The sequence below is a fragment of the Lolium rigidum genome, chromosome 2, assembly GCF_022539505.1.
Source record: "Lolium rigidum isolate FL_2022 chromosome 2, APGP_CSIRO_Lrig_0.1, whole genome shotgun sequence".
Taxonomy (NCBI): domain Eukaryota; kingdom Viridiplantae; phylum Streptophyta; class Magnoliopsida; order Poales; family Poaceae; genus Lolium; species Lolium rigidum.
Genome location: NC_061509.1, coordinates 272,278,912 through 272,295,009, shown reverse-complemented (window position 1 = coordinate 272,295,009; position 16,098 = coordinate 272,278,912). Strand labels below are relative to the sequence as shown.

The 16,098-nt window shown below is 42.8% G+C and overlaps 1 protein-coding gene across 1 annotated transcript; it reads right to left on the bottom strand.

Annotated features, from left to right (window-relative positions):
• Window positions 1–1,523: 1,523 nt before the first annotated feature.
• On the bottom strand, window positions 1,524–6,217 carry LOC124693449 (phosphate transporter PHO1-2-like). The gene is made up of 14 exons (XM_047226924.1): window positions 5,845–6,217; window positions 5,392–5,737; window positions 4,821–5,193; window positions 4,589–4,637; window positions 4,137–4,211; window positions 3,908–4,037; window positions 3,696–3,816; window positions 3,317–3,560; window positions 3,129–3,233; window positions 3,007–3,051; window positions 2,775–2,927; window positions 2,412–2,690; window positions 2,200–2,336; window positions 1,524–2,085 (listed from the first exon to the last, which is right to left on the bottom strand). Exons 1-14 carry the CDS (start codon window positions 6,091–6,093, stop codon window positions 1,998–2,000), a joined length of 2,394 nt encoding a protein of 797 aa, XP_047082880.1. The 5' UTR covers window positions 6,094–6,217; the 3' UTR covers window positions 1,524–1,997.
• Window positions 6,218–16,098: the final 9,881 nt, after the last annotated feature.

The following is a 16,098-nucleotide window of genomic DNA, read 5'->3' as shown; positions in this document are numbered from 1 at the left end:
AGTTCGATGAACTCAAGGGGGATTGAAATATGGCTTGGTGAGATTGTAGATTAAGACCTCCTCTTGCTTTTCACCACATGGATTTGTATTTGGTTGGGTGAAATGGGAGATCCTCAACAATGATGGTAGAGAGAAAGAGAGAGAGAGAGAGAGAGAGAGAGAGAGAGATTCAAAGATATGATATGAATGGTTGACCTAAACTCATCAAGGAGGAAGAAAGGCCTTCTATATCCCGAGGGAGAAAAAAACTAGCCATTAGGAAGTTTATCTACACATATGTCAGTGCTAAGTTGGTGAAAGCAACTAAGGGACTGACACTTCTGTCCCTAGACCGGTGCTGCATGATACTATCAATGTGATGTGGTTGGTTAAACCGACATAGGGGCTGACACAAAAGGTGCTAAAAACTCTCCTTTAATTTGTTAGATGGTGTAATATGGCGATAGTATCTGTGTTTATCTCTTGTGAACATCCCCATCAATCGAATCAATATCACCCATCTTAATAGTGTGTTGTTTCCTATTTGACTCAAACATAATTATAAGAGAAATTTGAGAGAAATTTATGCATTTTTCTTATTTAATGAATGGGGTGGGGGTCTCCAACCATCTTTCATCATCAGCTACAGACTAAAACCTGCGTATAAATACCCTTACACTAGCAACTTGTAATATTCCAGCGGGATATAGCAGTAGTGCAAAAGAATAGATCCTAAGATGTTAGAAGGGGCCTTAAACTTTGGCCGAAAAACATTTCCTCCATGATAAAGATGATTTCGGATGTAAATATAGTAATTGAGGGATATTATGAAGAACTAGAATGTGACTTCAGGATATTTTGAAGAAACATGTCTTAAAACTGCTATAAAATCATAAAACATACTCGAGGCAGAGAGGAAAAATTAAGTGGATGAAATTGGGTGAAGAAAATACAAAATTCTTCCGCGCAAGGGCCACAATATCCAATAGACAAAATTACATCTCTTCATTGCTAAACAAGGAGGAAGTGGAGAATACTAATCATGATGGTAATAAAACAATTTTGTAGGATGCATTTAAGGACATAATGGGACAATTTCATAACCCAAATATGGCTTTCAACCTGTGGGATCTTTTTGAAGCAAGCTTGATATGGATACGAAGGCCACCATGGATAGACATTTTTTTGAGGAGGAAATCGAGAAAATCATTTCTTCCCCTCCTAATGAAAAATCTCCTGATGGTTTTAACAATGAGTTCATGTGAATTTCATGTTTGAGAGCTCGACTCCGAGTATTCATTACCGTCTACTAAAGAGATGAGCATGATATGTACAAACATCGATAAAACAATCCTTCATAAGTATTTCATGGTTTAGAACTTAATTCCTAGTTATGCAAAGATGAACCACTTTGGATCCCTTCCATTTTCTGCAGTTTTCCCCCTCAATTTCACGGCTAGCATCAAAATGATGTCCTCGATCTCATAGTCGTTAAACAAATCGTTGTTCAAATCGTCCGACATTGAAGAGTACTCAAAAAGTGCTCCACAGACGAACACATGAACATGGACGAACTCATTTACAATGTCACAAACAATATGATTTACAATTCCTATGTCTAAAAACTAAACCAATCGAACAGAAAATATATATCCGGGTATTTACCCGAGCACCCGATGGGCATGGCGTCCTTCGCCGCCCGAATATGCGAACGTCTGGCAGTCATCAAATTAATCGGGCACGCCGGCCTCGAATCACCCGAGGTGTTGCCGCCGAACTGGGACAGGAGATGGTGGCAACATCGTCCACCTCAATTCACCCCGCACGAAACAAACCAAGATGAAAGGAAAATGGCAGATGGCTGTTTGGCCCAAGAACGGCCGGCGGCGGCCATTCCGAAGATTTTATTTCCGCCTCGACACCAAATCTAACAGCAAGACTACCAGGGTCAGCGTACCATTCCTGGAACTCCGATCCTAAATTCCCTTGGTATTGGGCACACTATTCTCTCCGTCTTCTCAGTCAGTTTCAAGTTCACGAAATGGTAACGGGACAGTCTTCACTGCTCTGAACTTGCCAACATTGTTCAAGTGTTCATTCTCCAGCCTGTGGTCAGCGATGCACCCAAGTTATTACATAACTAAAAAACTGATTTTTTTAAAACTAGGTAGAAAACTAAACTGAAGAGAATGATTCCAGCTCTATACTAGTTTCAAATACCTGTAGAAGTTCCAGTGTCCTCGCCGAATTACTTCTAGTGAAGCAAGGGAGAAATCCAGCAGACGAGTCTGGTTCTTACTAACATGAATCTTCATTACACTCACCGTCCAGGCTAGACGCAGTGCCAGATTTAGCACCTGCATTGTGAAGGAATAAGTGATCCTAGCTTGTTTTGATGTTGTACTATAAATTAGTTGAACAAAGTACAGTACCATTGAAATGTAGTAGACCGACTTGTTCTTGAGGATTAGCTCATCTCGAAGCCATCGATTCTTGGATTTTGGGGTGAAGAAGCCCCAGTCCATGACAAAGTCCCAGTAGAGCTGGTAAAGAGTGGCACCTGAGGAAGAGATGATAACCATCAACTTCCAGAACGGCGTCGGTGTAGCACTGTACTTGAACCTGACAGCAGCTGCAACCATTGCCGACACGTACTTGCCAGCATTGGCAAGCTGATTCGTGTCATGTTCCTCCAGGTACCTTCTTAAACACTGCAAAACGTATTCACAAGGTTTAATTTGAAAGTGACTGGAACAACTTGAAATCATACTATTTTTTCATGAGTCCATCTATACCTGCATAGCTCTCCAGTAGTAAGGGAGAAAGGAAATCACATAGGCTAGGTGCTTGTATTGTTGGCTATTTGTACACGTCTCATATGGATTAGCCCTAAAGCTTCCTGCCATGAAGTAGCACGCTGCAAACTCCATGTGCCTTAATAGCGGAATCTGCAATAGATACCCCTTTAGCTTTTAAGGGGTTGCATTTAAAGGATACATCGTATAATTGTGCAAGTTTGATTATTACCTGGCTAGTTAACTGATCAGCCATGAAGAAATCGGCCATCAGAACCTGCATCAAAAGGAAGGCATATCATCAAATATATGTTCATAGAAGTGTGTGGGTCGAAAACTTTGATGTATCCTTACCTTGTAAAATGGAGAGAATACGATGTTTCGCAAGATGCGCATGAAGCAGTACCGTGTCGAGCGGTAGAACACGTTAAACGGACAGACTAAAACTCCCATTGACAACTGAAATAGTATTTCAGAACTGAGATCAGTTGCAACACAACCTGACTTATGAATTTTCCCCCATATATGGTTGTGTTACTTACCACTAAGAGTGCGCCAGGCACAACATTGGCATAGGACGCACCGGCATTTCTAAGGAACAGGTTGATGACCAGCGCGGCAATCACCGTGCACATGATCGATGCAGACATGAGGAAGGCATCCCGGTGCGTGAGAGCGGTGTTCGGGGCGAAATCGAAGATGAAATTCTGGTTTATCCTGGTGCTCTTCCACATGAATAAGTTGCATCCGTACAAGAAGCAGTGGAGGCTGATGAGCGCAAACATGCTGCAGAAGAGCGAAAGCACAACTACTGTCAGTCTGAAGTAAATTTGCATCCTTTATTCTGAACTGTTAAATAGAGATATAACAAAAAAAATAAACACTGAGCTCATGCCAACAACATAGCATACTTGAAATTACCTGAAAACATGGTAAACTACTTCCATGTAGGCTGTATTTCCAGCAGAGGAAAAAATGCCAGAAACATGGGCCAAAATACCATATATGATGAACAGACTCACAAATGTGCCTGTGAACAAACCTGAAAACACGAAACGAAAAACAAAAAATTAGAATTTCGATACTATAGATGGCACATATACAGATGAATCTGGTAATTAAAATCTACGTGCCTACGAGGAAGGTGATCATGTGTGTGCTCCTGGGCTGCTGCGGCTTGAGGTACTTCATCGCAACCATCCTGTCGTTGCCCGCGAAGTTCTTCATGAAGAGGGACTCCACCTCGTCCGCAAGCTGAAGAACCTGCTCCAGATTTCACAGTATAATATCCAATAATTCATTCAGTTCGTGGTCCAATAAGTCTGAAACGCTTATATAAATCTTATGAGATGATGACGATACCTTGTCAGATGTGCTGAACGATGATCTCTTCACCTTCTCTGAGAACAAGTCCGTTGCTCGCTGTTGCTCTGACACCTGAGAGAAGATAAGTGTTAGTTGCCGATAGCGTAAAACTTCAGTTTACACATGTATGTCAATGAATTCTATCACTAATCCTTTTCTTCAGAGCTAGACTAGTTTTTCTTGTTGCTATTGTTACAAACTCTGTATCTGCTTGCCGCCTGTTCACTAGGACGGCCACACAGACCACTTAGCTGGCAGTGTGCTATTTGATTATAGTTGATACTACGTCAACTATATACTCGCCTAAAAGAGGTACAGTATAATTTAAGCAAATCATTTCTCCTTTTATTTTGTCTATATCTTAAGACTCTACCCTGTTGCTGTCCATCCATTTTCCAATGCAGTAAAGTACACATATGTTTGCTAGTGGGTGGTATGTTATGACGAACCTTGACGAATTTCTTGAGAATCTTGGTGAATGCCTTTACATTCAGAGAGCTGCAACCATCAATCATCCATTGAAACAGCAGGAGAAAAGGCAGAGAAAAGCCGTCAGAGACACCACAAAAGGTAGTACTGGCACAATTCTCAGATCATAAGAAAATGAAAATATATTAACTGAATCAGTCGTGCATGGCGCCCAGCTCAGGCAGGCGCATGACGTCGAGGGCGATGGCGTACCTGAACTTCTTGAGGAGCTCGAGGCCGCGGTGGAGCGCCATGAAGGCGTCGCGGATGTTCTTCTCGGCGTGCTGGATCTTCTTGCGGTGGACGAAGGCGGCGGCAGGGTCGGCGCCATCCTTGCGCAGCACGTTCACCAGCTCCTCCCACACCTTGAGCGCTGTCCGTCCGGGGTTGGTCGCCGGGATGTCGATCCGCACCGTCGCTGGCAGCTGCAGGGAGCCGCTCCTGGTCTTGTTGCTGTCCTTCTTGGCGTCCTTCTTGCCGGGAAGGCCCACGAAGCTGACGCCGTTGCGCTCCAGCGCCGCCATCACCTCGTCGGCCACGGCGGCGCCCTCCGTCATCTGCGCCTGCTGCAGCTCCACGCTCCCGTCTGCAACAGTTAACAGTTGTAGTTGGTCACGTGTTTGGAGTATGTGTGCATGCATAAAGGATGAACCAGTGGGGTTCATGTGTGCTGACTGCTGAGACATGACGTGGGTTGGTTTTAGATGAAATACATGATACGAGCCGTTGACACGAAACGAACGGACGAACGGAACGGACGCGTCCGTGTGCATCATACACCTACCTGACATGGACTGCGGCGAGGCGAGGCCCGAGACCGAGAGCAGGAACCGGCCAGAGCCGCTTAGCGCCGGGGAGAGCGGCGCCGTCGCCGGCATGGAGCGGGTGCGGTTCAGGAGGCCCCTAGCGCGGCGCGAGGCGGCGTGGTCGGCGAGGATGCGCTTGATGTCGGCGAGGATGCGGAGCTGGTCGATGAGCGCCTCGCCGCGGCCCAGCAGCTCCGCCTCCTGCGTGGCGTAGAAGCCGTCCACCTTCTCCAGCTCCTCCCCCGCCCTCTCCAGGAACTCCCGCTCATGCCTGGCCGCGGGCCGCACGAGCTCCCCCGACGAATCCGAGCTCTCCTCGTCCTCCTGCGAAAATGCACATCGGAAGCACACACGTATGTTGTCAGCACCTTGCACGTAGGCCAAACCAACCGGCCATAGTATCTGCCAAGCAAGAAGCACGAGGCACCCACCGGAGAAGCTTGCACTCTGGGCGCGAACCGGGCGGCGAGGGCGCGGACGGGGTTGAGGACGGAGAAGCCACCGGCGCCTGCGCCAGTGACGAGCGCGTCGGCGTCGGAGGCGGCGGTGGTGGAGTCATCCTCGTCCCGGCGCGCGACCTTGATCTTCTTGACGAGCTTCTTGAGGCACTTGTAGTCGACGAAGGCGCCCTTCCACTCCGGGATGATGCTGGCCTCGTACTCCCTTGAGAACTTCACCATGTCTTGCGCTGCGCCACGCCGCCGCCTATATACGCGTACGATGATCAGCTAGCTCGACCGGCCGGCCGGGGGAGTCTGTGCGAGTTGCTTCTTGTCCGGGCTAGCTAGTCGAGCTTACATGGGGAGGCCGTGGGACAGGGACAGGCAGGAGTGGTGGCACAAGCCATCGTGCTTATATAGATGGAGGACACACGACAGAGGAGAAGCCACGCTACTCTTCTCCTCTCCTCTCTTGTCCGATCGAGTACGTTCTCTATTCCCACTCATGCACAAATTGGGAATCACTGTGTCTAGTGCTCGATCGATCGGGATGGACGAGCGATAGTGGTGCTTGCATTGCAAGCCTAAAGAGATAAAAGAATTAGGTTCAAGGAATTAAAGGAGAAACTAGTCTTAAAGGGGGGATTAAAGAAGAGGAAAGTTGATGGTGAGAAGGAAGCGAAATTAATCGGCGATTCGTAGTGGAGAGCTTGAAGTGTTTGCACCACACAATCCAATGTAGTACACGAAATGTGCAAACTTGTTTGTTTATCTCGATGGATCGAAGGACGTAACTGGTTGCACTAATTCGCATGCGTTACTCAGTCAGGAAGATAGAAAGGGGGGAAGGAAGGAGGTAGAGGCCGGATGAGCTAGCAGAGACAAAAGTTGAAGTCCGTTTCCTTGGGCCATCTTTTGGGCGAAAAGAAAGGGGAGCACGAGCGATTGCAGGGTTAAGCAACACACGCGGTTCCTTGAGCCATCCGCTCACGTACGCGCGCACTCACCAGATCGGTTACAGCTTGCTCACACACGTCAAATCCAGGAGATTACTATTGATGGACGCTGGCTGAGCCTGGAATTGGATGCATGCAGATCGATCCACGAGTGTATCCGTACGAGATATAGATACGGTGTCGACCGAGTCACGGCTGTGTATTATTGAAGGAACTAGCTTGGTAGGCCTCTCAAATGCAAGAACATTACTTTTGAAGTGCCAAAAATAACTGGGAATAAATAAATTTGTAGTTCACATATTGTGATTTCAAATATTATCAAAAGGATCCTAAGTGAATAAATGTGAGTGAAACATTTTAATCATCTAACCTTAGGGGACTCCCATAGGGTAATGGAATCTAATGTAAATTTTAACCGCATTTTATTTAGGGAGTGTTTGGTGATTATGTTATCTAAGAAGACACAATATTATTGATCATGTTTGTGTTTTTTTATATTGCATTAGCACAATATTCTAAATGAAAATTTAGACTATGAGTTGGATGATAGTTCTTATGTGACCTTATATTAATATATGCACTCTCAACATTCAATATTTCTATATGTTGTGGTTCAAACAATAATCACAACCACAACTATGGCCATATGCAGATTTGATCTTCTTCATAATCCTCACGGGATACCTGAAGGAGATAAAGATTTGAGGAATTTTAACTTCAACGAAACTTGATGGAGCTTTTGTTTTTTTTCAGGAATTTTTTTTGTTGGCCCTTTTTTTAGTTTTTATCGACCAAATATGCTATAAGAATGGATTAAAATGGCTCATCTTTTCATCCTTCTATTATTTTCTACTTAGTTCAGAAATTAATAATATTTTTGCAGCATGTCAGGCGGGAGATATGTCCCTAGACTAAGATAGATCAAAGATCTTAGGGTCAACTTTTAACAATTAGTTAGCCAAGATGTGTCTATTGTGAAAGTCCAATCAAAGATCTTAGGGTCCATATTTAAGGTGGGTGCATGTTACCGGTTTCAAAACTTATTATGTTAGTGTATTTTTTGCAAATACTATTTTGTGTATATTCGCCACCAAAGACATAGAACTTGTAATGCAATGAATATAGGTGTGACTTCGAGAAACCTTGAAGCACTTTTGTTTTAATGGAGAAGGGAAATACTTTTGCACTTGCACGCATGTGTGTGGATGTTTTCTTCACTGTTCGTTGTGCTTTGAGATTCGGATAAAAGTTGCAGAGAGAAAATGATCTTTCCATCTACCATGAGGAGCACAAATCTCGAGAAATAAATGAACGGTGACAGAAAAACCCACACCCATGCACGTAAGTACAAAATCCATTCTCGACCGAGAATCCTTTTTGTTAGGCTTCGTTCTAATTTTCATTTATCAAATATTTACAATAGATCAATAAATATGGATTATAGTTACAAAAATAAGAGGTATGAAACACCTGAGGAGAGCGCTTTAAAAATATTTTTGAAAATAATCTATATATTTCACTTTTTGTAGTCTAGTTAGTAATATAGCTCACTCTTTGCTATTTTTGTTTACCCATTTGCGCTTGTGTATGTAGGCTAGCATGTGCTTTCTCTTGGATGTCCGTGTGTAGATCCTCAAGAGCAAAATTTTGTACGGAAACCACAATGTACCAATGATAAATTTTTTTTATATGGGTACTATATCTATTAAAAGTTGAAGATATTTTCCGTGTCAATAGCTGGCATGTGTCAAATTTTAATACAACCTCTTTTTCTAACATGTATGTGGCACGATCTATCGATTTGTGTGTTTTTTTTGGCAGAAGCTTTCGATCAAGGGGAGATATTTCCGTGTAAATAGCTGACACACACACACAAAAACTTATTCTAACATGTGTCTGACGTAGACTCCATTCAAACTAAATGGAAAAAATTACTTGACTTGTAGATTTTGTTATCCGATTAATCAAAGACAACTTTTAGATCTGGTCGTCCAATTTTCTTTCATGATATGGACTAACCTGGTAGGTTAGGAGCAACTTTTTTGTGGAATAGTTTTGGCGCGTTTAACCTTTTTCCTTTATAGGCAGGGCTTGTAATTGCAAATGAAATATTCTCTCCATCCCAAGTTAGTTGACTCAGTTTTGTCATGACACTAAACCGTGTATAGATATATTCATATTTGTACAAATTGAGTCAATAAATTTTGATGCAAGAAGTAGTAGAAAAGAGATGCAAGCATCAAATAGTGAAACATGTTTTGTCAAGACTTCATTAGCTAGTTTGTGAAAACAAATTGCTAGCATCAAATAGCTATCACATTTTCACTTCCGAACTGGCACTACTGGATCCTATAGCTAACACTGTCCTGTAAAAAAATGTAACGCTCATTCGTTCGAGTTTTTCTTAGAGTTATCATGCACATTACTTCTCAACGGAGATAGATAAAATGTGCTTTTAAAGAGATAATTGGATTTTTTCTGGTAACGGTGACGTGACATGGTTGTGACGTTATTTTTGTGTATGACCCATAGTTTACGTAACATTATTCAGTTAAATAATTACCATAGATTTTAGATATAACAATCAAAATAATTAAATGATGTGGATTAACGTGGTGTTTTGAAATCACTACCCCGTATTGTGCTTTTAGTATATAATAGATTGATTGATTGATTAATGCACTAACCAATTTAACCAAAAGTCTTAACTGATGATAAGGTCTAAGCAACATATTAATTTTAACATATATCTTTTTTATAAAGGAAGTTTTATTTCTTAAAAGGTTTAAGCATTATACCCGGTCTCTGTATTAATATCACCAAATGCCGATGAATTAATGGCAGTTTGTCAAGTTCACACTGGATTGCCAACCAAATTCACCATTGGTAATCGAGTTTCTTCCTCTAATTAGTCATCAAGTAATTATATGGTTTTAGATTCGAATGCAGCCGCGCCAAGGTTTTTTCTAGAAAATTCTGGCGGTAACCGGTATTACCCGTCATTGGAAATACCAAAAATACTGATCCAGATTTTTCAAACAAAATTATAATTTTATCCAAAATTTAACAAAATTCTTCGAATGTAAGTAAACTACAAGAAGTATGGTAAACACCGGACGACCGAGAAAATCAGTTATCAGCGAGATTTCAGATATCGGCGGAGAAAAAAAAACTTTTTTAGCGAATCAATTTTTTTATAACTTAAGTTGTGGGATTACAATCCTTGTCGAGGATCAACTCTAAGAAGGGGGGTTCATAATTCACCTATAAACACCTTGTTCTATTACTATTGGCTCTCTTAGCACAAGCATGCGTTGCCTCATTGGCTTGCCTACCAACAAAAAAAGAATTTAACGCTAGGAATATACCCACAAAGCTCCTTTATCTCCACACAAATGCAGGCAATGTCGGATCTCCCACCACTAGAATCTTCCATCAAAGTTAAAAGTTCTTTAGCATCAGTTTCAAACTCCACCTTCTGGTAATGCATGGATGGATCGACGACGAGTATGTGCGCGCTTCACACGTATTTTTCTGACCGGCCATGACTAGGTCGGGCTTAATTATGCCAGGTAATGAGAAGGGACCCAGAGGAGGGTATATCACAACGGTAGCTAGGCCGCGAATATCTTGAATGCATCCACACGGAAGACCGCCATTGTTAGAGGTTCATCCAGGGCGTTGAAGACCAGCATACCATAGGAGAAAGCGTTTCCTTCTCCGCTTCCAAATATTCCGAGCGCGCGATGGCGGTCCATGTGCAGATTGCATCTTGTTGGGCATTGCTGGAGCTGGAAGTCTACAGATGGACGACGTCTTTGGTCTTGAGGGCATGCAGGACAAGGTCGACGACGAACGAGCCACTAATTTTGCACTTTCGAAGACAGTCCGTTAACTAAAAAATGCTTAAAAGGATCGAGATAGGAGTAACTTTTGTTGGAGATGCTAGCTTTTGTTACTGGAACGGCACAAGCGGCAGGCGGGGGTCATTGGGCATCAAGAAAAAACCCGGTCGCAGGTTGAAGATGATCAACACACAACCGAAGGAGCGGGTCGATGTCGATCCGATCCATGGACCAAGCGTGGCCGCACGCACGTACGCGAGAAAGCAAGCGCGCACGCGCGCGATGCCGGTGGCCGGTGGCCGGTGCGGCAGACGGTGGTGGTACCGGTGCCGCATGCAGTGTGGCAGCCGGCGAGGTCCTGACGTGGCCCTGACGAGCTTCCGCACCTGACTACGCCCACTTCACTCCTTTCTGCACTGCACTCAGAAGATTCTCACGTGGTAAAGCAAACCCATAACTTTGAGTAGCACATGCCATGAGTTCCTCTATGACATGTGGGCCCACACCGTACCGTGGTGTAAATGTAATTTCCAACCATACATGAGTTCCTCTATGAAACAGTTTTTTTAATGTTAGCAGGACTGCATAAATGTGTATACATACTCCTTTCCATTTAAGTGTCACAAATTTGTCGCTCTTTTCTGCGTAGATACATGTAAATATGAACAAATTTGCAACAATTAGAGCATCTTCACTGACAGCTTCAATAGCTTGCCCCGTAGGCCAAACTAGGCTAACACTGGCTGCCCCATAACCCATCGAGGGAATCACGGGGCTGCCGGCGCCTACCGCCACGTAGGATCCGACGAGGCAAACCACCTTTGCAGTGACACAAGCGGGGTATCAACGTTGTTTATTTTTTCCTCACTGGTTCCAAACAATCTATGCATGCGTCAACGGCCGCGTGATGGTGCGACTCCCCATGCCGTAGTAAAGTCCGCAGCGGACCGTCCATCTACTACCGCACATTTATAGGGAGGCGCTTCGCTCGCCTCCTCACATCCTCGCGCATGTTCGTCTCTCTCACACACCAGAAAACCCTAGCGTCGTAGATCCACCTCCCCAAGCCCGATGGCGTTCAATGGCGAAAGCTGGATCTCTAGCACTGGTGGAGTTTCCCGGCCTGAACACGGTGCTCCGGGAGCCGTTCGACATCCCTCCGGGGACGGCGAAGGGCTTCGGCGAGGCCTGGTCAGCGGGGGGAGAACAATATGGTCATCGACCTTGTCGTCGTCGATGATGACTATTCCGACTAGATTAGGATTTAGTTTTAAGCAATTTTCTTCAAATTTATCATATAGATCTAAATTTGAATAAAAATCTCGGTCTTGCTTTTGAAATTTTGAAATATAACTCGACCCCTATGAAATTATAGGGCGCGCTCCCAATACGAAAATCTCGTGCGGCGTGACTTACAATAGCACAATGTCGACACTGCTGCCGGTCACGATTTGTGGTGCTCCGGTGAAGATGTTCTTAATATGGAACGGAGGTACGGTAGTTACGATTCAAAAGAAGAAAAGAAACTTGATTCCAAGAGACCACACGGTACCTACATCTACATGACGTACGGAGTGCTGAGAAAACAAATTGCAACATGCATACGAAGACGCCGAGGGCGCCGTAACGTGCAACCCATGCGTGGCGCGATGGAAAACTGTGTGATCGGTGACGGCACTGTCGCAGAAAAGCAGGTGCACATGACGGAAACAAGACGACACGGCGTCGGTTAATTTGCTGCCAGGAAATATTGCTCCCGTCGGGAATATGGTTGTGCAACGAGTAGCCTTTGGACTGCCTTTGGTACTAGCTACCGGTGATGACCTGACCGCAACGGTCGCCACAACGAACTGTTCTGCGCACCTGCGCGTCACATGATTTTGTGACGTCACGTCACGTATTTGTTTTATTGCAGGCGATACGTGACGTCACGTATTGATACGTTGGGCACACATTTCGTATTCGTTTTTTTTTTTGCGATCACACGCATTTCGTATTAAAAAAACAAGCCAAGCATTGTTTGTCCGCATCAAAAAGCGCCCCCTGGTGCGCCGTGCACCGCATGGCCGAGCCTAAATTTCGTGTACCCATCCAACTAAAAGAACGATAAAAATATATTACCGTGCTGTTGAACCTCTGTATTTATCGGTTCTTTTTTTAGCACAAAGTTTCTGTCTTTTACGCGGTAATTTTTTTTAGGCCAAAAGTGTAGTAGAGTAGGATAATCTTGTCATTTCTCGAGAATATGTTTCCTTGTACATAAACCTTAATCTGGTCATTAAGCACAAAACCATAAAGCCTCTAGATGAGGCTTCTAGTTCCAGGGATAGCTTAATTAAGTGTGAGCAAAATCCCACCAAGCACGCAACGCACTGGCCAACACCTGCCCTTTGGAGCTTAGAACAAAACGTGGGCAAGAATGGATGAGAGACAAAGAGCGTTCAAAGCCTCGTCATCCCAATATCTTGTTGAGCTTGATTGTACACTTGATATGTTGCCACGGTGCATGCATGTGAGGCTAATCGTTAGTTAATAATTCGATGCAATAATTAATCATGGGCAGCCCCCGTTTTAACACATGATCCTTGCTTTACTTTTGTATGTAGTGGGAAGTTCACTTTTTTTTGGTGTAATAGTGGGAAGTTCACTGAGCACCGTAGAATCTATGTTCGGCATGTGGATATAGCTCCGAGCTTTGGTTTCTTAATTTGGCACACCCTCCAGCCTTCACTAAAGGTATCTATTCTTCAAAGAATATTTTTGTGTAAATTATGGTAAGCCACTTTTCAGTTCGGTTGTGATTTCATATCAGATTATTTTTCACTTGTTTCCAAAATCTAAGCCCAAAACCAGTTTACACTTGGGGCAAGCGGATTCTTGTGACGGACATTGCACCGGGACCTACTTCGGAAATTTAACTAAGAACTTAAAAATGAGCTTAAGTTTTGGAACTTGAACTAAAACATTCTCGTGTCATTTCAAAAACATTAGCAAATGGCCATACATGGATAAGTTTTGACTCAATATACATGTTCTAAATTTACGAATATTGTTTTCTAAGATTTAAATAGTGGCTTTTGGCACGGGTCTCCAAAGGAGATTGGACAAGTGCTCAAGATCTTGAGGCCAAAACGTCTCCGGAACCATATTGTGATTTTTCAGTAATTCTCATGATGTTAGATACGGGTAAGTGACGGACTTCAATAAATCTTGAATCCTCTTTTGTTGCAAAATATTTACTTTCTATGACTGCTAATATTCTGCAGGAATGGAAATGTCATTGCCTACCCGCATTGTGAGTTCACGTAAGCGTTCCTATTATTGGCTCATTATACAAATTAAGTAAAGTCAACTTGAAATGCCATCCTCTAATTTGATCATACCTACAAAAAAAAAAGGTAAAATTCAGTTTGATAGCACTATCCCTTTATTGGTTTTAACCGACCCATCAGGCATATAAAAATACAAAAGTCAACTTGAAAGTGTCATTCTTTTATTGGTTCCTGCCCACCAACAAAAATACTACTAAGTAAAGTCAAATTGAGTTTTGACTGTGCGGTGCATACGTAGTTAAGGTAATTGCTACTTAATGTTGCTATCTCCGTAGTTGATTTTCTTGCATTCTCAGCCTGATTTGAACACGTACAATCCCCACCATGATAAACTAGCTATGTGACATTACTAAATACTAATATGTGTAGAGTTAGTGATGATATCCAATGCGAGGTTGACAAGCAGTAGGATCTAAGCCGTTTGTTAGTGAGACAAACGACATTGCTTTCCAAATTAGAAAATCTTAATTACATGTTATGTTACTGAGCAACTTTTGTAGTGTCGTGTAAATTTTATGTAATCTAATTTGTTGGCGGAGTACTTAGTCAGTGTGCAAATTCTTACGTAAGTAAGATTCCCTGGCTTGACATATGTAAACTGTAAATACGTCATCAAAGATTGCTCTAGAAATAAACAGGGCAGTCAGTAGCCTCAAATACCCAACCAGTTGAACCCCATGCATGTTGATTAAGAACGGAAAACGTCAATATTTCTTGGGAGAATGAAAACAAAAAGTCATATGTAAAGAGCAAAGTTGTGACATTACAACCGTTGCACTCAAAAGTGAGCTCATGCTTTCAAATAAAATATTCCACATGCTTCCAAAAAAAAATGCATACATCAAAATATGTGGAGCTGTCAAGTTTCATGTAAAAACGAAATAAAAGTTGCCTGGTCAAAGGGAATAAATTAAGAACATATAACTTTATATGTGGAAAAAAGAAAACATAAACATGTTTTTAATAGTCCCTGTGCAGGTCTCATTACTATAGGCAAAAAGTAAAGGAGAGTGGATAAATGGAGGCCGAGCTACATATAGCTCTTTATTTTCAAAAAATCAGCAATTATATTTTAAGTTTAAAAAAAAATCTGAAAAAATCCTGGATGTAGCCAATGATGGAATCTACAAACATGCAAAATCGCAATGTAAAATTCTTAGTACTTTAGGCTACACAAAAATAACAATTGTGTGGATCTCAGAAAGTAAATAGTGCACATTTCAAAATTATAAAACGTGTCAGATTTTGTAATTTTTGTGTAGTCTACAATACAAAGAATTTCACATTAAGATTTTGCAAGTTTGTAGATTTCATCATTGTCTACAAGCAGGATTTTTTTCAGATTGTTTTTTAAAACTTAAAACTATGGTTTCTGAATTTATGAAAAATAAATGGCTACATGTAGCTTGGCCTCCGTTTGCAGTTTTCGAAAAGTAAATTGTCTTTCCATGATTTCTGTTTTCTTACAAAACTTCTTACAACACCAAAAAAAATGCAAGTGTAATTCTTTTTAGAACATATGTATTACACTCGAATCTAAATTAATAATGTACTAAACGGTCGACCAGATACACCGCGCTGAGGAGAATAACCTACAAACAACATAGACAGAAACAAGCAACCCCATGGTAACGCCTCCAAGAAGGGGAGCATCACTAGAGAGGGTCCTCTTCAGCAACAACGACACCCCGGAACGACAATTGCTTGCATCTTAACCGGAACGACAATCAACCGCAAAAGTAAAAAGGGGGATGATCGCCCTCGTAGTACCGGCACCAGGAAAGGGAAGCCATCAAGTGCAAAGGCAAGAAAAGTGGCGCCATAGGGAAGGCGCTTGAGTCTGCTTGATGGATGATCTTTGTTTCTCGCCATGTCCTCTTGGTTTGGGTATGGTATCTGCTCCTCCTCGTGTCGTAGCGTCGTAGCGTCTTCGCTTCGGCATTGGTTGAAGGTAGTCTAGTTTCGGTTTAGTGGGGTTTCGAGTTTGGCTTGGTTGTTTCTCAGGTCTTGAGTGGGCTTGCCTCTGTGTGAGAGTGGGCATCGCCATGTGATGGCTTTGTTGTATGGTTTTCGTCCGGTTTTCCGCAAATTAACCGGACACCTTCTTCTTAA